The sequence below is a fragment of the Cervus canadensis genome, chromosome 9, assembly GCF_019320065.1.
Source record: "Cervus canadensis isolate Bull #8, Minnesota chromosome 9, ASM1932006v1, whole genome shotgun sequence".
NCBI lineage: Eukaryota > Metazoa > Chordata > Mammalia > Artiodactyla > Cervidae > Cervus > Cervus canadensis.
In genome coordinates, this window is record NC_057394.1 from 83,682,656 (window position 1) to 83,706,923 (window position 24,268).

Below are 24,268 nucleotides of genomic sequence, written 5' to 3' on the forward strand. Positions count from 1 at the left end.
TGAATTTACTAAACTTACACAGAGCACTCAGCCCTTTTCAAATTTCTAAGATCTAAAACATCTTCACAAACATGGGCTGCTCAAGAGATAGTACAGAAAATCCACCCGCTTGACCTTGTACAGAACATGCCGTATTCGTCTCATTTTTAACTAGTGAGGCCAGACGTAGAAACAGCAGGAGAGGATTCACTACAAGGCTGTCAAAAAATTGGTACCTGAGTCATCAAAAGGTGAGTATTAAAAAATGACCTAACATTTAAGACAAACATAAATAAATACATACAATAACCAAAGTTCTGCCAACTTTAAACAATCTTAACATGAAAGTACTCTAAATTTTTACCTATTTTAATAAAAAACTAGTCACACATAAATTGCTTAAGAATTTTATCAGGCTAGAACTAAATTCTTATAGTTAGTAATGTAAATGAGCATGTATGTAAAACTCAAGAAGTGCAATGGAGATCACAGATAAAATTAGGATCTAAATCAACCCCAAAGCCCATCCAAGTAGGAGGCTCTTATTCCTGAACCACCACAGCTTGACAGAGAACACTCTAATGCTCTACAAATTTGAGCCTGGCTTAGCTTATGCATTTTAAAACACGGTAATTCACCTCTAAAACAATTTTCCTCAAATTTTATATCATCAATATTCAACCACATGGAAATATGCTGAAAGGTAAACCTTACTTTTTACACATAACACAAAGTTTCTTTGGAGCAGGCTTGTGAGAGAAGGAAGAAAGGCAGGTGGTAGAACAGAAGAGGTGAGCTGATCCTTTTCGCTGATAAGCTGTCTGTCCCTTCTGCAGAGGTTTCTTGCAGTTTGCACAAGTGACTTTAACTGGTTTAGTGGGTTGCTGTTGGGCAGAAGGCTGGAAAATCTGTTTAGGAAGCGAGGCCACTGGTGATAAAGAATCCACCCCTGGCTGTTTCTGATTACGGGGAAAGGATGCTGACTGGGAGATCCAAGAATCTAAAAAAAAACACACACACATTGAAATTTGTATCAGAGAAACATTCTGTACATGTTTCAGACATCAGGAAGGCACAGTACAGCGGACAGTCAGAGGCATAGACTTTGGAGTCAACACAGCTGACATGCAGGCTTCATCACCTACCAGCCCGGGAAGTTACTCACCTGGCACCTAACTCATCTCTCAACTGCAAATGGAAACTTTTAATGAGATAATACATGGTTTTAAAACCAGTGACTGGCATATAGAAGCACTAAAAAGTATTAGCCACTAGTTATTAAACAGGAAGAACTTAAGAATATGACTTTAAGCAAGGAACACACATATCAACATAAAAGTATAATAAAATCTTGACCAACCAGAACCTTTGACAAATATAACATAAGTTTGATAAAGTTTACAAATGATTATACTCAAAACATCTTTCTAGGAACTTCCCTTGCAGTCCACTGTTAAGACTCCATGCTTCCACTGCAAGGGGGCATGGGTTTGATCCTTGGTCAGAGAACTAAGATCCCACAGGCTGCATGGCACAGCCAGAAAAATTTAAAAATAATAAAAATTTTAAAATAAATCTTTCTTGGTAACGATAACCCTATATGCAAAACAGAAAAAGAGACACAGATGTACAGAACAGACTTTTAGACTCTGTGGGAGAAGGCGAGGGTGGGACGTTCTGAGAGAATAGCATTGAAATAAGTATACTATCAAGGGTGAAACAGATCACAAGCCCAGACTGGATGCATGAGACAAGTGCTCAGGGCTGGTGCAGCCAGAAGGAAGGGATGGGAAGGGAGGCGGAAGGGGGGATCGGGATGGGGAACACATGTAAATCCATGGCTGATTCATGTCAATGTATGGCAAAAACCACTACAATATTGTAAAGTAATTAGTCTCCAACTAATAAAAATAAATGGGGAAAAAAAATAATAAAATAAATATTCAAAATAAATAAATAAATCTTTCTGAGAACAGCTTTTCCAAATACATGTTTCATTACATGGCCTCTAAGTACATCACATAATATCAAAGAAATCAGAGTGTTACACAGATGTGGGGACCAATGCACCACCACCCAGGGGTGCTGCCCCTGCCAGCAGCACAGCCTACCGGGCATGGCACTGAGAGCTGGGAGCCCAACGCTGGGGAGTAGAGGTCCACCCCTCTCTCCTTCACAGTCCGCTTCAGTGGGATGGGAAGTGAGTTTCCAGCCCACCGCTGGTCACCGCTCCACAGCCTCCCGCTGCAACACCAATGTGTGTATGCGTGCTCCGTTGCTCAGTTGTGTCCAGCTCTTTTGCAATCCCAGAGACTGTAGCAATACCAATACTGCTAACGTTTTGCATTTTGAAACTTTTCAAGCTATTGCTTCTAACTTCTACTACTTTGTTCTCTTGTAATATTTTTCCTTTCGAGCTCCTTGTGAAATTTGAACTTCCATACAAAAAAGATGGCCTTTCATGTGAAAAACAAAATACAAATATATTTATATAGTATGAAGACATTTCTTTACTATCAAAACCTTAAAGAGGGTAAGTTCCTGGTTCTGACCAGTCCATTGACCAAATGGTTTCCAGGGGCTACATACACTGCTATTCAAATTTTCCTGAATCCACAAACCCCTCCAAATAAATCCATACTTTATACAGAGAGTAAACAGAGATTCCGGAATCCTGTCACCCTGCTACCATGAGGGCCGGTTTTAAAGAAGAGATAAAAATACTAATGAACACAAAGAATGCAAATCACTGAAATGGCAGTTCCATCTCATGAAGGGCCGTCAAACAAAAATTTTATTTAAATATATGTCAGAAGGAATAGCTTTTACAACAAAAATAGTGGCTCCTTATAATTTTCAACTCTGTAGGCTTCTCATTGAATATATACTTAAAGGAACCTATTTAAATCTAAAATCATCTATTAACTTGATTTTGAAAAATGGCAAATCTTTTTCAATTTAGTTTTAGGCCTGTAAACTAAACACAGTAGCTCCTTTAGCTCTTACACTTCCCCTACTTTCAAATTTTCACCTCCTCCAACATCAACACATTTTTAGGAATGGAAGGGACCTAAGCATTCTGTCTGAAGCCTCTGCTTTATACAAGGGACATCAAGGAATACAGGTTAATTTGCCAAAGTCATCATTAGTCTAAGAGCCAGCATAAACAGTCAGAATGTTGTAATTCTCCATTACAAACAAAGACCACAGATACACACAAGAACTAATCCGTAAACTCAGGGGCACGAGGTGTATCTGTCTGGCTTTCCGATGCGCACTGGACATTCCCTGACTCAGCAACAGTCCTCAAGTACTAGGGGTCCCAATACACATGGATTTAAGAGTTAAATACTAAAAACTAAAATTGAACTAAATGGAGAATTAACAAAATCAAACATATACTCTTGATATGGTCAAAAGTTAAAGATCTACTGTTAGGTATTTAAAGGGGCCGGAGGAAGGGAAAGTGTGCAAAGCTAGTCCTATCCTGCAATCTCAGGTTACAATTAAATGTACCATCCTCAACAGTGAAGACTGCACACTATGTTCTTTTTCATATGTTTTTAATATATTTAAAATTATAAGAGACAAAATAGCTGTTTTGAAACTAATTTGACTATTATCAAGTCTTAAACTTTTATGTGAGCCAGAAGGAAAGACATTCTAATATACAGCTGATAGCAGTTTAAATTGGTAAAACCTTTCCAGAAGGCAGCATGACAAACTATTTCCACAACTTAAAAATGCTCTCACAAATTCACATACACATATACACATCAATGACCTACCAACAAATATATGTAAATACATACAAGGGGAAATGGTCTTGGGAGACATTAGAATTTTTCAAAACTGAGTATTAAGAAACATACTTTTTTCAAAATCACTATAAACCAGAACACCTTTTTATAACCAATGATCTTTAGATGGATGGAAGAGTGACACTCTCTGATCCAGTAACTTTACTTCTAGGAGTAAATGCTAAGAAATCATCAGAAATTTGAGAGGAAAAAAGTTCATCATATACCAACAACAGCAAAAAAGGAAAATGGTGTAAAAGCCAAATATGGCGACTGGTATAACGAAACCCACTGTGCAGTCACTACAACTTTCATGTATCAACAATTTTAGTGGTATGAAAAAATACAGAGCCACATTAAGCAGAGGGAAAACAAGAAGGAACATTATGAAGAACTGCACTCAAGCAAGTTAAGAAATAGAAGGGAGAAAGAATGACAATCAGCCACTCAAACCATTATCAACAGTGGTAGGTAACCTTAATTACCTATAAGGGTTCCCCCCACCCCGTTTTTTAATTATGGATTTTCCAAATATTCTTCAGTAATTAGATATTACTCTCATAACCAAAAAGAATAAGTAAGAAAAACAACCAGCATTTCATAAAACATTCTACCCAGCCTCAGTTTCAGTCATTTCTTATTATTCCCCACAATCCGAGGCTGATAAAGTTGCTAACAAGCTTAAAATGATGAAGCCTAAGAGAAGGTACAGAGACAGGCAGGCCTGACATGGTCGGGAAAAGGCACAGAACTCTTCTCACAGCTTCCACAGAGTAAAGCTGCCTGCAGAAAAGTATTTTCAAAGAGTCAAGAAATTTACCAATCTTTACATATTAAAAAAAATTAGTGCTAATAAGTAAAAATTAAAATCAGGCAGTCAAAATTAAACACAAATCTAAATGCAATTACACAACATGATATTGCTCCTCACATGTACTAAGTATCTTTTCGTTCTCTATTTGCACATTAAAACCATACCATTAAAAACACACAAGCATAAAACAAGTACATGACAAATAGGATGCCAAATCATTAGACTTGAGTATGGTGAATATAAATAAAGAGTATTTTGTTCTGATTAATTTTCTAATACTCTACAGAGAAATATTACACACATAGTTTTACATCTCTTATTACTTAAAATTTGAAAGTCAATAGAATTAACACACCTTACATGAGTAAACTAACCAAAGTAGCACCAATTAGGACAATGAAAGAAGAACCTGCTTGTAAACAACCCCTAGAGGGGGAGCGGGAGAGGACCCTTACTGCTTACCAGGGTTGTGATGAGCTGCAGACTCTCCGTTCTGAAATGCGTCTCCTGCCACATTCATTCTACCAGGATTGAAAGGTCCTACTGCAGTCTTGGTCTGTGAAGTTAAAGACGGGGTGTATGTTTGCATATTAACACCAAAATTACTTGACTGCAGTCCATTAGAGACATCTCCCAAGCTGGCATTCTGCAGGGATGTTACGTGTGTGATCATCAGGTTCATGTCTCTCCCGTCAGTGTGTTCTAACTGGCCATCACTCACAGAGCCGACGCCTGTTTCTAAGGTCGTAACGTTAGCGATCTGAATCTCAGAGTCTGGTTCTGTGGTGATGCCACTATTACCCATTCCTGCATTTACCTTACTTCTTGAAAAACTGGAAGGGGAGAAATCCACATCATTGGTTCTGTTTTTAGACTCGGATGGTCTCCGTTCAATAAAACTGGATGAATTTTTCTCTTGCCCTTGATTTGTTTCCATATCCTCCTCATCATCAATGACAATCGTCTCACTTACACTCCCCTTCTGAGAAGCCAATTCTTTTGAGGAAGGAAGAATTTTGGAATCATTTCCTGGCAGATCTTCATTTTTTGATGATGTAAATGTTATGGTTCTTTGATCAGCCACCACTGGTGCACAAGGAGGAGGTGGTTGTATTGGTTCAATAAACACAACATCATCATCGTCTTCCACTGATGAGCTCTGAAACTTATTAGATCTAGTCACTAAAGGATTAGGTGGCCCACTAAACGAATTTCCTACATCCGTGAGACTAGCTGCCATGGCCGTCCTCCCCAATAGAACAGGAGTCTGATCAGTCACTTCCAATCCTCCTGCTGAACCTGTGTCCATGCCAAAGACCCTGTTAAGGAGATGGAAAGAAGACACACATTACAAATGTCAGTATATGGCTTTTGATGTGACTCAAATTCAAAGAATTTTTTGAAGGTTCTTTTACTTTCTTTCTTACTCTAAGTGACAACGATTCTTATCAATGATCCAGGAAAAATTTGATATCCACTCTGTGATGTTCCCTCATTCACTAATCATTTCATATAGTTTAACATGTGAACTTCTTGCGATATAAAAATACAGGTAATTATACAATTTTCAATAAGAATATGCAGTATATTTGCAACCTCCTCTTCTCTACCACTGCCCACCCTGTAAATTTTAACACTGAAAACATAGATAAATCACTCCACACACATGTGAACAAAAAAATAACTAAAATCTGATCATGACAATCTCCTCTTGATATTTATTCCACTTATTCACTGTACTGAATTACAATGACATGATTTAATCTCCAACTTTCCTTACCTTATCTTTTATTTTTTTTTAAATCCACTGTTCTCACATTCCCTGCCTCCCATGTAGCTGCGTGATTAAATCCTTCTGAGAATCTGAAATCTTTGTCAATCGCATCCACAAAGCGTAAATGCCCACTGCCCTGCCCTTCGTGTCCATCTATCGGGCTGCATAACAGTCCTGACGACATCAGATACTAAGCCCTGGAACCTATAACTGTTACTTCACATGCAAAGGGGGTCTGTGCAGAGATGATGACGAGAAAGGACTTCAAAATGAGCTTGGCTGAGTGGGCCCTGCACACACCTCTTGTACCCCATCAAGAGGTGGAGGAGACGACAGGCACTGAGACCAGAGGCGGCTGCGGAGAGGCAATGAGACAGCCCAGCATGTCGCAGCACCAAAACCTACAGGAGGTGAGGAGCGAGCCCTTCCCAGAGCCTCCCCGGCAAGCTCAGCTCTGGTGACACCTTGGCTTGAGCCACCAATTTCTGACTTGTGACTTTCAGTTTTAAACTGCCAAGTTTGTGGTAATTTGTTACAATAGTCCTAGGAAAATATTATCCACCCCTTGGTTACATCTTCAAAATAACCCTGATATAGCTGTAATATCTGCCCCATGTTCATGACTTAGAAATTGTGGCTTAGAGACGCTAACTAACCAAGTCACACAGCTAGAATGCGTCCCCAGGTCTTCACCACAACAGTCCAAACTCCTCATGACTCTGCCACAGTCGACTCATATTTCTGAGCAACTACTACACAGGCAGAGCTGTGCCAAAGCCAAAGAGACAGCAGAAAGTTAACAATAAAACAGTCAGAAAGGAAAAAAAATAAGTTACTGAGCAGATAGACAATGAGGTGATGGGCACAGATGGTAGCAGACCCAGTCCTGAACATGGATCACCTTCATCTTAGAGGCTAAACTGGAAAAAACAAGGAGGGAAAATGCAGGGTGAATACAGACTGCAGGTCAATTTGCAGAAAGACAGACAGGACCGTGAAGTGGTTTGTACCCTACACCCTCAGAGGAGACAAGACTGCAGCTGTGCAGGTGTGGAAACCTGGTCTAAGGGCCCAGTGCCAACTCTGAACTGCCTGGTAACCCTTCTTCTCTCATAAGGCCACTGAGCCCAGCCTGGAAACACAGAAGCTTACAAACACTGCCTCATCTATACAGCCATTCGCTTACACTGCGACAAAAGCCTCTGGATGGAAGACGACCACCCTAATATAAATAATTATCACGCTGACAGATGGCTGACAAGCATGGAGAAACTATTCACTGTGTGTGTTGGTGCATTTTCTGAATTTGTGAGCATGATTTCTCACTTAAGTTAAATTTTAAATTTTAGAAAAAACAATGGGTAAAAGGGTAAAGAAAAAAGACTTCTGTGAGCAGGTGACACTTCACTGACACCTGGAATGATGAGCAAGAGCTAACTGGGAAACTGGAGTGAGGGCAGCTCCCACAGAAGCCCAACGGGAACAAGGCTGACAATTCCAGCACCAGGGTGAAGGCCAAACATGGCTTGAACAAGGTCCATGGAAGGGAACAGGATGAGAGGAGATACAAAAACAAGCAAAGAACTCACCAAAGTCAGCAAGTCAGGTTAACAGTTGCATTCAACAAAGATTTGTGGAGTACCCAGTATCCGCAAGACACGGTCTGAGGTGTTGAGAAAAATCAATAAACCAAACAGGTCAACACCCCTGCCATCACAAATCATGAACCTGGGAGTCACCTGATGGTCTAGTGGTTAGGACCCCAGGCTTTCACTGCCAAGGCCCGGATTCAAGCAACCACCAGAAACTATTCTAAAATTCCACAAGCCAGGAAAAAAAAACAAACCTGTGAATCACTATGTTGTACACTTGAAACTTTTAGAATATCATAAATCAATACTTCAATTAAGAAAAAGCAGTAGCTCAGATATATAAATCAAAAGTGCCCAAGGTTCCAAGACAAATTCAGGACTCCACACACTCTGCACAAAGCTTGGCTCCAAGGCTTCCCTGGTGCCCTAGTGGCTAGGATCCACCGGCTAATGCAGGGGACACAGGTTCGGTCCCTGGTCCGGGAAGATCCCACGTTCAGTGGAGATTATGAGTCCATGCTTCGCAACTACTGAGCCAGCACCATAGAGTCCATGAGCCACAACGACTAAAGCCCACACACCACAGAGAAAGCCCACATAGCATGAAGACCCAGCACAGCCAAAAATAAATAAACCTTTTATTTTTTAAAAAAAGCTTGATCCTACAACTCTCTTCATTCTTCTTGTTTAAGCTGTTTGTTTTAGGATGGAAGACATGCTAATATTGGAAAATGAGAAACGACACATTTATATCTGCTTTAAGGAAAATGGATGATTTCATTTCAAATCAAAATTTAAGGGGTGACTATTTTGCCTTACTCAAAGACCTAAAAATTATCATTCTATGCTCTAAGACACTTTAATTGTTATTATTATTATTATTTTTAGCTGTACCATGCAGCATTCAGGATCTTAGTTCCCCAACCAGTGATTGAACCCAGGCCCTTGGCAGTGAGAGTGCGGAATCCTAACCACTGGACCACCAGGGAATTTCCCAAAGACACTTTAAATATACTTTCAAATATTAAAATATATACTATATTAACCTAATAAGGAAGACTTGTTTATAGTAAAACAGCAGCATGTGCTGGGAGAAATCTTCATACAAGGCCTTCACTTAACTTTAAGTTAACATAAAAACTTTTTAACCTCACTACAGAAAGTTTTAAATGCTGAAATAAGTTGAATAACATTTGATTCAAAACTTTAATAACTGATTCAATTAGGTTCCTTAAAATACAAGTACATTCATCCAGTAATAGTTAACATCTACTTAATACTTATTATGAGCCAAATATTCATGACAATTAAACATTTAAGCAACCCAATGAAAAGTAAAATCATTATCTCCCTTATATAGATGTTTTTAAAAATGCAATCCTCTAAAGTAAACTGCCCAGGACTTCCCTGGTGGTCAAGTGGTTAAGAAATACCATTGAAGGAGGCATGGGTTTGACCCCTGGTCAGGGAACTAAGATCCCACATACCACAGACAAAAAAAAAAACTAAAAGTAAGCTGCCAAGACCATGGTGAGAAAATGAGGGGATATGAACATTCATAACTACTATATGTTATTAAGTATTAAACAAAAAATAATAGAGCACAACTCTTATTAATTAAAAAAAAAAGACCACATCATTCAATAAAAAAGTAACCAAATCAGTATGTGAAATATACAAGTATCAAAAGGAAGAAATATCAAGCCCAAAGTACCAGGGTTAGATGAGATGTAACATAAATGGAACTGACTTGTAGTTAATATCCATCTGTCAGAAAGAAGGAAGGATCTTCATCAACATAACAATTTTCAGAAGAATGTGGTGTAAATCCACTGAGCTTAGGGAATGCAAAAGCTTTTAAAGCATGAGTTTTTTGCATCTTTTCTCTATTTCAGCATACCTAAAACAAGATGACAATTTCTGGGGCTTAAGACAGAACTGAATCCCCAGTGCCCTCTGGTGGCCGTGAGGTATCCCCTCATGTCTCCTCCCAGTGTAACTGTGGGGAGAGAAGACTTCTCTTACTGCACAGTTCTCATCTCCTCATTTCTCCTGACAGTGTAACTGTGGAGAGACTTCTCTTAATACACAGTTCTCATCTTCTCATTTCTACTGACAGTGTAACTGTGGAGAGAGAGAGACTTCTCTTAATGCACAGTTCTCGTCTTCTCATTTCTCCTCACAGTGTACTGTGGAGAGACAGACTTCTCTTACTGCACAATTCTCTGCAGTAATCCACACTTCAAAACAGAGTAATTTACTCAGCCATAACAGTTCTTTCCAAATCCTAGACTATAAATAAATGTGGTCACTTCTATATGCCACAGAGAATATGCTTCAACTACCACTCACTGAGTCCTATAAAGAAAAGACAATCTGAGTCAAGTTGGTCACTTCTATCTTATCCAAATAAAATCTATTCCCTTCACCCACTTTTCTATACTAAATCAATTCTAATTAGCTATTTAACACCAAGTAAATAACTTCACCTTTCTGGACTTCAATTTTCCCTAAAATAAATAGCATTTATTTTATGGTTTTCCTTAGAATTTAAAAAGATAACTGAATGTGAAAATCTATTAACACATTGTTAACTCCTAACAATTACCACGCAGTTTTGTTGGTACATCAAGATTTCCGTAAGTTTCTAGTTCATTTTTAGGCTTCCTTGTGATACTGCTTCACTGTAATGGACCACATGCTTGTGTCCTCCTTTAAATTCATGAGATGGTATAAGGAGGCGAGGCCTCTCCAAGGCGATTAAGTCAGGAAGGTGGGGCCCTCATGAGTGAGATGAGTGACTGTTTTATAAAAGACCAGAAAGCTCCCTCTCCCACATGAGGACACAGCAGGAAGAGGGAAGCCTGTGTGAACAGGAAGCAAGCCCTCACCAGCACGTGGTCTGCAGAAGCCCCAACCATGGACTTTCCGGCCTCCAGAACTCTGAGACATGAAGGTCTATTGTCTCTGGTACTTCTGTTATACCAGCCCAAGTGGACTGAGACAATCGTCATAAACTATAAATGCTTTCACAGCTTTACTTGATTTTACATTGATTCCATGAGAATCAATTAATCCCAATACTTGATGTTCTCATGAAAAAATGAAAATGTAGTTAAAAAATAAAATGTTTGGGACTTCCCTGATGGTCCAGCTGGTTAAGACTCTGTGCTTCCAATTCAGGGGGCATCAGTTCTATCCCTGGTCAGGGAACTAAGATCCCACATGCCATGTGGCATGGCCAATAAATAAATAAAATGTTGACATTCATAACAATAAAGGATTAGCAGTCGCTAAGAAAAGCTGGTGAACTTTCAATAAAAATCACAAAGAAAGCATTTCAAAATGATTCAAGAAAAATATTCATTCATCATTTTCTCACTGATGAGCCCGAGCTTTCTAGGTACCAAAGGAGGTACAAAGAAAGCTAAGGCAAATTCTTCTCTACAGTAAAGGCTATTATTCAACATGTGTTTATGGCACCTATAATAGTTCTGAGGCAGTATGACAAACTAAATGTTTTTTAAAATAAAAATCCCTGGGAATTCCCTGGTGGTCCGGTGGTTAGGACTTTACACCTAACCACTGCCACTATCTAACCCTATGCTTCCAATGCAGGGGGCATGAGTTTAATCTCTGGTTAGGGAACTGAGATCCCGCAGGCCCTGTGGTGCAACCCCGCCAAAAAAGTAAACAAACAACTGGAGAGGGTGTGGACAAAAGGGAACCCTCCTACACTGTTGGTGGGAATATAGATTGGTGATGCCACTACAGAGATCAATACAGAGGTTCCTTAAAAAAAAAAAACTAAAAATAGAGCTATCATATGATCCAGCAATCCTACTTCTGAGCACATATCTGGAAAAGATGAAAACTCAAACTAGGAAAGATATATATGCACCTCAATGCTCATAGTAGCACTATTCACAAGAGCCAAGACTTGGAAGCAATCTAAGTGTCCACTGACAGGGAAATGGATACAGATGTGGTGGATATATACTCAGTAAAATATTACATGGTCAGAAGAAAGAATTCACAGCAACATAGATGGACCTAGAGATTATCATACTAAATGAGGGAAGTCAGATAAAGACAAATGTCATATGACATCACTTATAGAATCTAAAAAATGATACAAATTTAGACTCATAGACACAAGATAAACTTATGATTACCAAAAGGGAAAGGGGGGTGGGGGTGGATAAGTTAGGCGTTTCGGATTAACAAATACACAGTATTGTGATTTCTCTGGCAGTCCAGTGGTTTAAGACTTCACCTTCCAATGCAGTAGGTTCAATCCCTGGTTAGGAATCTAAGAAGCTAAGTTCCCACATTGTCTCCTGGCCAAAAAACCAAAATATTAAAACAGAAACAATACTGTAACAAATCTAGTAAAGACTTTAAAAATGGTCCACAGGGGGGAAAAAAAAGTCATTAAAAAAAACCACATAGATACACACTGCTATATATAAAATAAACAAGGACCCACTGTAAGGCACAGGGAACTACAGTCAATATCTTACAATAACTTATAATAGAAAAGAATATGAATAAGAATGTATATATATAAAACTAAAATCACTTCACTATATACCTGAAACTAACACAACATTGTAAATCAATTATACTTCAATTAAAAAAAAATTAACCAAAGTCCTGGAGATGAAAAATTTACTAGAAGTAGTCACTAGAGGGGATTAATAGCAGATCTAAGCAAGCAGAAAAAAGAATCAGTAAAAATGAAAGGCAGAATATTAAAATTATCCAGTCTGAAGAGCAAGAAAACAAGAATGAAGAAAAATGAATAGAGCCTAAAAATCTGTGAAATACCACTATGTGCACCAATATATGTAACAAAAAGAGACAGAAAAGAACAAAAAACATATCTGAAGAATGGCTATAAACTACCCAAATATGATGAATATAATGAGGATAAACACATACACCCAAGAAGCTCAATTCCAAGATGGCCATACCAAGACAGTAATAATCAAATTGTGGACCCAACAGTAAAAGATAATTTTGAAAGTGAGAGAGAAGTGACTCATCATATGCAATGGGTCCTCATTACCAGATTTCTCATCCAAAATCATGGATGTGAAAAGCTATGGCATAACATTTAAAATGGTGGGGAAAAAAATCTGTCAACCAAAAATTCTATATCCAACAAAACATTCCTCCAACCAACATGAGAAGTTAAGACATTCCCCAGAAAAACAAAGGAGAATTGATTACCTGCAGACCTACCCAATATGAAATGCTAAAGGGAATCCTTCAAGCAAAAATAAAAACAAACTACAGAGTAAGTTGAAGCTGTAAGAAATACAAAACACAAATGAATACATATATATAAAAACAAAAAAGCAACAGGAAGCCAGTATTAATGTACTTTTGGTTTACAACTACTTTTTCCCCTATGATTTAAAAGGCAAACGCATAAGACAATAATTATCAATATGTTAATGAACACACACATATGAAGATGTTATTGGCAACAAACCTAATGTAAAGGGAAGGAAAGAGATGTGTAACAGGCAGAGCACTCACAGATTGTTCAGTGAACAATGAAGAGTATCATTCCTAGTTAAGTTGTTGTAATACTAAGACTCTTATTTTAATCCTCAAAGTAACCATTATAAAAACAATTATAAACTATACAGGGAAGAAGAATCAAAATGGTACACTAGAAAAAATTAAACACAAGAGAAGGTGATAATAAAAGAAACGGGGGGCCGGGGAGGGGGCGGTGTGGATTTAAGACAGAAAACAAATCACAAAATGGTGGAGGTAAACTTCTCCTTACTCCTTACTAACAATTACTTTAAATGTAAATAGACTAAATTACTGAAAGAGCTTAGCAGGCTGGATAAAAAGACACACATGATCCATCTATATTCTATCTAGAAGAGACTCATCTTAGATAAAAAGAATACAAGGAGGTTGAAAGTAGGATAGACAAGATACCCCATGCATATAATACCCAAAACAGAAATGCAGTGGATGTGTGGATATTGGACAAAATAAACCTTTAAGTCAAAGAAGTTTACAAGAGGGCTCCCCCAGTGGCCCAATGGTAAAAAATCCATCTGTAAATACAGGGGACACAGGTTCAATTCCTGACCCAAGAAGATCCTACATGACACAAAGCAACTAAGCACTTGAGCCACAACTACTGAGCCTAGCTCTAAGAGTCTGGAAACTGCAACTACTGAGGCCCGCACACCTAAAGCCTGTGCTTCATAACAAGAGAAGGCCCAAGTACTACATCTAGAGAGTAACCCACGCAGCAACAAAGAGCCAGCACAGCCAAAAATAAATAAATAATTTTTAAAGCCCTAATTAAAAAGAGAAACATGGGAAATGAGAAAATACTCATGAAACAAAAGAAAACAAAAACACAATATATTGAAACTTAAGGGATGCAGTGAAAAGTTTTACTCAGCAGAAAACTTACTGCTATTAACACCTACATTAAAAATCTCAAACCAATAAACTTTACACCTTAAGAAATCAGAAAAAGAGCTAAATAAACTAAAACTAGCAGAAAGAATGCAGTAATAAAGATCAGTGCACAGATACACAAAACAAAAAACAGAAAAATAAAGGAAGGTCTTCCCAGGTGGCGCTAGTGGTAAAGAATCTGCCTGCCAATGCAGGAGACATGAGACATGTGTTCGACAGCTGGGTCCGATAGATGCCCTGAAGGAGGGCATGGCAACCAACACCAATATTCTTGCCCAGAGAATCCCATGGACAGAGCCTGTACAGTCCATATGGTCACAAAGAGTTGGACACGACTGAGGCCACTTCACACACACACACAATCCAGTACAAAATAAAAAGGGGGGGAAATGAATGAAAAAAAAATTTTTTTATAAAAATAGAGGAAACAATAAATAACAAATATGTGGCTCCTTGAAAAAATTAACAAACCTTTAGCTAGAATGACAAGGGAAAAACTCTCTAAAGTTATTAAAATCAGAAACAAAGGGAATTCTCTGGTGGTCTGGTGGTTAGGACTTGGCACTTTCACTGCCAGGGCCCACGTTCGATCCCTGGTCCAAGAACTAAGATCGCACAAACCAAGCAGTGCAACCAAAAGAGAAAGAAATTGACATGTGACTAGCAGAACAAATATAAAACAATTTTTTTAAATCAGAAATGATAATAAGGTATTACTACTGACTTTATAGAAATGAATGAATATAATTTCACAATTATATACCAAAAAACTGGACAACCCAAAATAAAAAAATTTTTTAAAAGGGTAAATTTTTTAACACAAACTACAAAAACTGACTCAAGAAGAAACACAAAATCTGAATTATAACATGCAAAAAAGACTAATTAAGTAATCAAAAATCTCCCAAAAAAGAAATCAGGACTAATCAGGTTCACAGGTGAAGTCTACCAGACATTTAAAGAATTAACACTGTTCTTTCTCAAATTCTTCCCAATGATGTTCAACATAATCAGTCATTAGGGATATGCCAATCAAACCAGGAAAGACATCACATCCATTGGGATGGCTACTATCAAAATAAAGAAAAAGTAACATTAGTGAAAGGAAATTGGTTAGCTGATTGAAGAAAGGGTGATTGCTTGCGCACTGCTATTGGGACTGTAAAAAGGTGTCACCACTACAGACAACAGAATGGAGGTTATTCAAAAAATTGAAAAATGGAATTACCATAAAATTCAGCAGTCCCACACTGGGTATACTATATCCAAATATTTTCTCTATAGTTAATCATTGTTGTATGGTACCATATGTATCTATTAATATTAAGGGATTTAGTCAGCTTTTCATTGACTTTAAACTTATTTGAAGAAAAAAAAATTCTTTTACGTTATTCAAGTGTTCCCATTCAGAAATATGTAAATCTGTCCATTCTGGTTTTCTTGCATGTCTTACTGTATTATTTTACAATTTCCTTCATAAAATTCTTGCATATGTTATAGTTGTTCCCATTACTTGCAATAGTGAAATGGATTTTTCCCATTACATCATAAAATGTTTGTTTACATAGCAAAGAAAAACTATAAATAAGGTGCAAAAATATGAAAAAGATACATGCTATATAATGTGTATATACTTGTAATCGAAATAACAAGAACTGACATCCATACTTTAGAAAGGAGACAAATTAAACTGATAAAACTTTAACTATTTATTTGATAACATTCAGTGTTGGCAAGAACATGGAAAAACTAGTAGAAAGAGCAGTGAGTTTTGTGGTCCAGTGGAAAGCAAACTGGCAGTGTCTATAAAAACATGTAATATGCACATGTGCGTGCTCAGTTGCTAAGTTATGTCCAACTCTTTGGGCAACTATCGCCAATCAGGCTCAACTGTCCTGGGATTTTCCAGGCAAGAATACTGGAGTGGGTTGCTATTTCCTCCTCCAGGAGATCTTGCCAACCCAGGGATAGAACCCCTCTCTACTCTGTCTCCTGCATTAGCAGGCGGGTTCTTTACCACTGAGTCACATGCTGACTGGTTTCCAGAATCTCTCCCAGAGAAAATACACATGAACCCAAAGAAACTACTTCACAAGTATTTCATGCAGCATTGTAAATAACAAAGAAACCCAAATAGACGAAATGTCCACCAACAGAATATCTGAACTGCTAAGTGCATGTCATGAAGTGCCACACAGCATTTTAAAAAGAAATCCTTACATACTAACTCATAAAAATGTCTAAGACATACTACTAAGTGAAAAAACCAAGATGTAGGAAGATGTACATAGTTGTTTATTGTTGTTCACTCACTGAGTCATGTCTGTGTCTGACTCTTTGAGGCACCATGGACAGTACCTGCGGCACACTGGGCTCCTCTGTCCTCCAGTATCTCCAAACTTTGCTCAGATTCATGTCCATTGAGTTGGTGATGCTATCTAACCACCTCTTCCTCTGCTGCTCCCTCCTCTTGCCCTCAATCTTCCCCAGCATCCGGGTCTTTCCCCATGAGTCGGCTCTATGCATCAGGTGGCCAAAGTATGGCATATAGCATACATGTTTTCAACATGCACATATAAGTTTAATTTATTATTACAGGTACATGTTAATATACGCCCAGGAAGGATTTAGAGTAATACACACTAAACTGGTAATACTACTAATCTCTGGGCAAGTGAGGAAAGGAGTCAGGAGATCAATGATAGATGAACACAGATTATGACTTCATGTTGCATACCATCTAGCCACAAAATCTCTTTTAAGAAAATCTCTTTTAATATCTTTATCAGATACGGGACAATGCTACTCTGGTTTTAGAAGCTGATAGCAATCATTTTATTAACATACTAAAAACCCATTCAAGGGCTATGCCAGCATCTAAAAAATAATCCCTCTTGATTTTGTAAATAAATGAATAAATCAATTAATTGATTCAAGTTACATCTAGAGTGTAGAATTTCCAAGTTAAGGAATAATCTCTTCTTTTCCATAGGGTCAAACTTTAACTGCTAGATAATTTCAAATAATTTTAACTTTCTCTGGGGATCTCATCCACTCCCCTGATTTTAAATAAAACCTCAATGCCCAGACTGATTAACTCATCTCAGTTGAGATGTCTCAAAGCCCCAAACCGCCTACTCCTACATCCAAGTCATCTTGAACTCCCTTTCACCATTTATCTACCCCTCCTCCAATCTCGGCCATTTGGGGGAAGTTAACATATCTAGCTTCCCAGGTGGCTCAGTGGAAAAGAACCCGCCTGTCAAGCAGGAGACTTGGGTTCAGTCCCTAGGCTGGGAAGATCTCCTGGAGAAGGGCATGGCAACCCACTCTAGTATCTTGCCTGGAGAATCCCTATCCATGGACAGAGGAACCTGGCAGGTACAGTCTATGCGGGTGGCAGAGAGTCAGACAGGACTGAGGATGGAGCACACACGGTTGGCTGTGTACTTGCCCTGGACCTGACACTCTAAGGCTCCTCCTGACCTCACCCTGCTGACATCAGGCTCCTCACGCTTCTACTGAACTAGCGCTACTACCACCACACAGAACTGAGACTTGTGGACTAGCCTAACATACTGGTCAGTACAATGTAAACATTAATCTGCTGAAGACCTTGGCAACATAAGGAAAGGGATTATCAAAAATGTCAACTGCTTATTTATGTATTTATTTGGCTGCATTGGGTCTTAGTTGCAGCATGTGGGATCTAGTTCCCCGACCAGGGATCAAGCTGAGCCCCTGCACCAGGAGCTTGGAGTTAGCCACTGGACCACAAAAGAAGTTCCCAAAATGTCAATTGTTGATAATAGTATATATGCAAAATGACTAGTATGCTGAGAATGAAAAAAATCATAATGTTATTTTAAAAATACAAACTTTGAGGGACTTTATATTTATAAACTTTTTTCTGTCTGAAACCTCTAGCTTATGGCACAACCTTACTTCAAATACTTAACTTAAAAACCTCAACATCTGCTTCATTGACTATGCCAAAGTTTTGACTGTGTGGATCACAAGTGTGAAAAAGTTCTTAAAGAGATGGGAATACCAGACCACCCTGTCTCCTATGAAAACCTGTATGCAGGTCAAGAAGCAACAATTAGAACCAGACGTGAAACAATTGACTGGTTCCAAATTGGGAAAGAAGTATGACAAGGCTGTATTCTGTCACCTTGTTTATTTAACTTACATGCAGAGTACATCATGTTAAATGCTAGGCTGGATGAATCACATGCTGGAATCAATACTGCTGGGAGAAATATCAACAACCTCAGATATTCAGATGATACCGTTCTAATAGCAGAAAGTGAAGAGGAACTAGAGAGCCTCTTGATGAAAATGAAAGAGAGTGAAAAAGCTCCCTAAAAATTCAACATTCAAAAAAACTAAGGTCATGGCATCTAGTCCCATCACTTCATAGCAAAATAGAAGGGGAAAAAGTGGAAGCAGAGACAAATTTTACTATCTTGGGCTCCCAAATCACTGTGGACAGTGACTGCAGCCATGCAATTAAGATGCTTGCTCCTTGGAAGAAAAGCTATGACAAACCTAGACATTATATTTAAAAGCAAAGGCATCGCTTTGCCAACAAAGGTCCATATAGTCAAAACTACGGTTTCTCCAATAGTCATGGATGGATGTGAGAGCTGAACCACAAAGAAGGCTGAACGCCAAAGAACTAATGCTTTCAAACTATGGTGCTGGAGAAGACTCCTCAGAGTCAAACCAGTCAACCCTAAAGGAAATCAACCCTGAGTATTCATTGGAAGGACTGATGCTGAACCTCCAATACTTTGGATACCTGATGTGAAGAGCTGACTTACTGGAAAAGACACTGATGCTGTGAAAGACTGAAGCCAAAAGGAGAAGGGGGTGGCAGAGGATGAGATGGTTAGATAGCGTTACCCATTCAATGCATATGAATTTAAGCAAAATCTGGGTGATGGTGGAGGACAGAGGAGCCTAGCGTGCTGCCATCCATGGGGATGCAGAGTCAGACATGACTTAAGAGACGGGACAACAACTGCTACACATTACAACTCTAGACTTCAATAAAGAAAGAAAGTGAAGTCGCTCGGTCGTGTCCGACTCTTTGTGACCCCATGGACTGTAGCCTACCAGCTTCTCTGTTCATGGGATTTTCCAGACAAGGGTACTGGAGCACGGAGAAGGCACTGGCAACCCACTTTGTAAGGCACTCTGTACCTCAAACAAGGGCAACATACAAGAAAACTTCTAAAATAGGAACATTGTTGTACAAAGACGGTATGTCAAGCTCCATACCCACACAAAGGTCTGAAATGTTCACTGTCAGCATCGGTGTGACATCTAAGTATTCAGAGTTGTCCCACCACATGGGGTACAAGAGTCCAGCACAAGAGAACCTAGAGAACTCGGAAAAGCAGGGCCACTCTCCCTTTCCCTCAATGATTTGACAAAGCACAGGAGGAGGAACACATACTATTAAGGATGCACTAAAGAAGGTATCATAAACATGTGAAGTATTTTTAAATATCAAAATACTTCGTAAGTACAACTAAACGTACCTAACTCACATTAAGTGCACGATAAATTTAAGTATAATAAAGAATTTGATTTAATCTAAGTGAATTTAAAATTGTCAGGTTATCTTTTTGCCTGGTGCATTAAAGCACCATTAGTTGATGCTTTTAAGTAAGAGAATTTTTAATTCTGAGCTAAATTGTTAAGGAAAACAAGAACCACATCCCTTCAAAAACTGAGACTTCCCTGATGTGAGTGGTTAGGACTCCGAGCTTCCACCACAAGGGTCACAAGTTCAACACCTGGTTTGGGAAAGAAGATCGCACATGCTGCACAGTGCAGACAGAAAAAAGTATATCCGTGAATAAATCATAGTTGGGCCTCCCTTTTACTGAGTTCCTTCATATCAGCAGATCCAACTGCCTGCAGCACTATTAAAAAAAATTCAGGCATAAGTGGACCCACAATTCAAATCCATGTAGTTCAAGGGTCAACTATATTTGAAAGAATCACTGCTTTCATTAGTATACATATGTTGACATTACAGGAAAGTTCTGATTATACATTTTGTGTCCTCATCTCCAAATGTGTACTTAACATAACCAATTAACCTTCCTCCACTGACATCACAAATAAGTACAAAATTTTAGAATGGTAAATCTTTTGGGAAAGTATGTGGTGATAATATAAGCTTTACCCATCTATTGATAGTTGAAAGATCTAATCCCTGATCCACTATATCTGAATGATTTAATGCCTGAAAAGACCTTTAAACTCATTACAGAAGTTATATTCATTTTAAGTTACAGTATTTAAGAAATAGATACTAGGAGAAGGAAATGGCAACCCACTCCAGTATTCTTGCCTGGAAAAGTCCATGGACAGAGAGGAGCCTGGCGGGCTGAAGTCCATGGGATTACATGACTGAGCATGTGTGCATGAGGGTGCAGGGAGATGGGTTGGTAGCAATAAAGTGGTAGAACTAAAAAAAAAAAAAAAAAAAAAGAGAGATACTAAATTGCACACATACACACTGAAAAAAGAGAATATATTATTTCTGATTCATATAGACCCTATTAGTTTAAAAGCAGTCAAATAATTATCTAATAGTTATCTAATTGATAACTGTGGTACTACTTTTTTTTTATTCAAAGATACTCGATAAGATTTAATATTCCATATTTGTTTACCACTGGTCTCCAGGAAAAGAATACAGGCTGAAAAGACTGTAACTCCCAGTTTTTTTTCATTTTCAATTTCTAAATTTGTGAAACAAGCATATTATATATTTTAAAACAGGACAACACAAAGGACTTCCCTAGAAATCAGGTGGCTAGAACTCCACACTGTCAATGCAGGGGGCACAGGTTTGATCCCTGATCAGGGAACTAAGATCCTATAGGCCTCAGTGTGGCCCAAAGATTAAAAAATAAATAAATAAAATAAATGAAAATTTACAAATAAAATAGGACACCACAGCTGCTGAACTTTAGGCCTGTAAACCAAAACGAGTTAATTTCAAATCCTTGTTTAAATGAATACTACTACCTGGGTTATCAGCTTATGCCTGTTTCCTCCTCTACCAATTAGGAATAAAAACACTAAGCTTTTATAAAGATTAAACTATTTAATATGTTAAAAAATTAGTCTGGACATGTGTTGATAACTATAGAATGTAAATGATAGGTACACAGAGGTTCAATATATTATTCTCTCTCATAAAGTTGATAGTTGCCATAGTAACTTTTTAAAAAAAACTCACGCTGGCATACAATACAGGCTCAATACATGCTATTTTTATGACCCTGCAGGCCATTTGCCAAGATTTCCTTAAAGGAAATAATACATGAAAGCACCGGGGACCTGCCTAAAGTGGTATTTGCTTAATACAAGTTGCCATCCTCACATCATCCTTCATAATCAGTACTCAGTTTGTGTTTATCGTCTATTATTTTTTGACCCATTTGAGACTTAATATTTAAGCATAAGCGACCATACTCATGACTCACCTTTGACAGATATCTGCAAGTTAACCATCGGCGGGCTCCAGAGATACAATGGGTCCAGAACAGTGACTTCACTGATTTTTTGTAACTCATTTCAACTGACGGAAAATGACCCATTATATTTATCTTACTGTCTAGCATATTACAAGGCTACTTTAAAACCGACAAATTGCAAGCATTAAACGATAACTCTCAGGTAACACGTCAGGAACAACTCAAGTGAACACTAAGCATCACAAAAGATTTGGGGCTAAGAGTAGCCAGAGCAGGGAACTAGATGATAAACCAGACAACAGGAGGAGGAGGCCTCACGCCTTTCCTAAGCAAACACGTCAAAGACATCCACCAACTCATGAACCCTAAGAGTCAAGGTTTGTGTTTTACATCACACACTCAGAGCTAAATCCGTCTTTCTGCTTCTCCAACCCCTTCAATCAATTCTCCATTGAAAAGGAAGAGAAAGTGTTAAAAGATGGTTGCAGACCAGGCGTCAAACGAAACGACTTCAATTCCCACTTTGGAACTCTAGAGGGCGCCAGCAATATGCCCTCCTTCCTCCACCCCTCCTCCCGGGTAACGTGAGCAGCTGCAGGAGCCCATCGTCTGGTTGCTGAGGTTGGTATTGCAGCAGGAGCGCTGTCTGCAGCGGTGCAAACAGCAGCGCCCACTCCCAGCTGCCTCACCAGCCATTATCCAGGCTGCGCCCCGGGGGCAGTGCCACCCAGGGGTAAGCTCCACCCCCTCAAAACAACGGGGACGCACCGGTCCCCAGGCCGAGGCCCTACATTAACCTGCCAACGTCCTCTAGGAGCATCAAATTAGGGTCAAAAGACTCACAATCGGGGTGTTGTCCTCCTCACGCTCAGCCAAAGATGCACCAGGTAGGGATGAATTCGACTCCTGGTCCTAGGATAAAACAAAAAATGAAAAATGGATCAACATCTAACCAGGTGGGAGAACCAAGCCTTTTCCACCAGGAGGAGGCAGAGAACGGAATAAGAGGTCAAGGAGGTTCGGACCTTCGATTATTGCTCCCCAGCCCGGCGCCAACAATCCCCTCCAACGTAAAGTAGAGCAAAACGGCATAAGATTTTTATTTGGGACCAAAACCCACGTGAAAGGCAAACCCTGGAGGGAGGAGGCGGAGGGCAGCAGGCCTGCTCGGGGAGGGGGAGGGGGGAAGGGAAGGGCGAGCGCAGCCTCGACGCCAGCGGAGACTCCGATCCCCCGGATCGGCCCGCCCAGCGCCGTCTCCGCCGCGCCCGCACCCACGCCGGGCTGGGGGGAGGCCCGCGTCGCCGCGGGACGGAAACCCCCCGCGTGTGCCCCCGGCTCTTGCCCGGGGGCCGAGACTTGCCCCCCCGCAGTCGGCGACCGGCAGCGCTGCCTCCCCGTCCGCCATTAGAGACCCAGCCAAACAATACGTGCGGAGCCGAGCCGCGCGCGCGCCGGGGCCGGGGCGGCCGAGGAGGGGACCGGCGCGGGGGGCCCGCGCCCTCGCCCCCAAACTCGGGGACCTCGCGCCGTAGCCGGGAGGGCGCTAACGCGACCCCGAGCCCCCACGGAGGTGCCCCTCCCCCACCCACCCCACCCCCACACCGCGCGACCCCCACAGCCGGCCCCCGCCCCGGGCGGCCCCGGGCGACCCCCGCCGCCGGCGGCCGCCTCACTCCGCCCTCGCGGCCGCGCCCGCACTCCCGCAGCCCGCGGGCCGCCCGCCAACGCGCCTGGGACATCAGCGGAGCCGCCGGCAGCCGGAGGCCCCGAAGCGGCAGCGGCGACGGCGGCCGCGCCGCGGGGCGCTCGTCCCGGGTCGGTGGGAGGCTTCGGAGGCCGCCCTCACCCATCTCCGCCTCCCGGCGCCTCCGCCTCCGCCTCCGGAGGCTGCGCCGCTCCCGGCCACCCCCACTGTCGGCGGCCCTGGGCTGGAGACACGGCGGGGACAAGCCTCACCCGGTTCTGGCTGCGGCTCCGCGGAACGAACCTCCCCGCCCCCGGCCCACCCCCCTTCGGCAACACGCGCAACTCCGCTCGGTCCAGTCCCGGCTTTAGCGCTGGTGAGGAGGCGGAGGCGGCGGCCGCGGCGGCGCGGCCCGACCTGGCAGGCCCCGCCTCCTGCGCCCTCACTGGCGGCCGGGGAGGGCGGGCTGGGCATCTCGGGCACGCCCATTGGCTGCGTCCACCTTCCTTCAGGACCCCCCCTTGAGGGGGTGGTCCGATGCCCTGTCCGTCAGCCGCAGGCCACACCCCCGCGCCTCCATTCCACCCCCCCTTCCCCGCCCCCACCGTGGCCCGGCCCGTCAGGGTCGGGCCGCCGACTCCAGTTCCCGCAGCAC

General features: G+C 40.8%; 1 protein-coding gene across 5 annotated transcripts in view; it reads right to left on the minus strand.

Moving 5' to 3' along the window:
• Positions 1 to 23,999, minus strand: part of ZMYM2 (zinc finger MYM-type containing 2) — a 61,564-nt gene extending 37,565 nt beyond the window's left edge. For 2 of the 5 annotated variants that reach the window (XM_043477650.1, XM_043477648.1), the window contains exons 1-4: positions 23,776 to 23,999; positions 22,770 to 22,838; positions 5,056 to 5,912; positions 694 to 979 (exon numbers count right to left, since the gene is read on the minus strand). In XM_043477650.1, coding sequence (XP_043333585.1) covers positions 694 to 979; positions 5,056 to 5,902 — 1,133 coding nt within the window. In that variant the 5' untranslated portion in view covers positions 5,903 to 5,912; positions 22,770 to 22,838; positions 23,776 to 23,999. Of the gene's footprint in view, positions 1 to 693; positions 980 to 5,055; positions 5,913 to 22,769; positions 22,839 to 23,659 lie in introns of all 5 variants that reach the window. The other 3 variants (XM_043477653.1, XM_043477652.1, XM_043477649.1) reach the window with 3 other exon arrangements.
• Between the last annotated feature and the right edge of the window lie 269 nt (positions 24,000 to 24,268).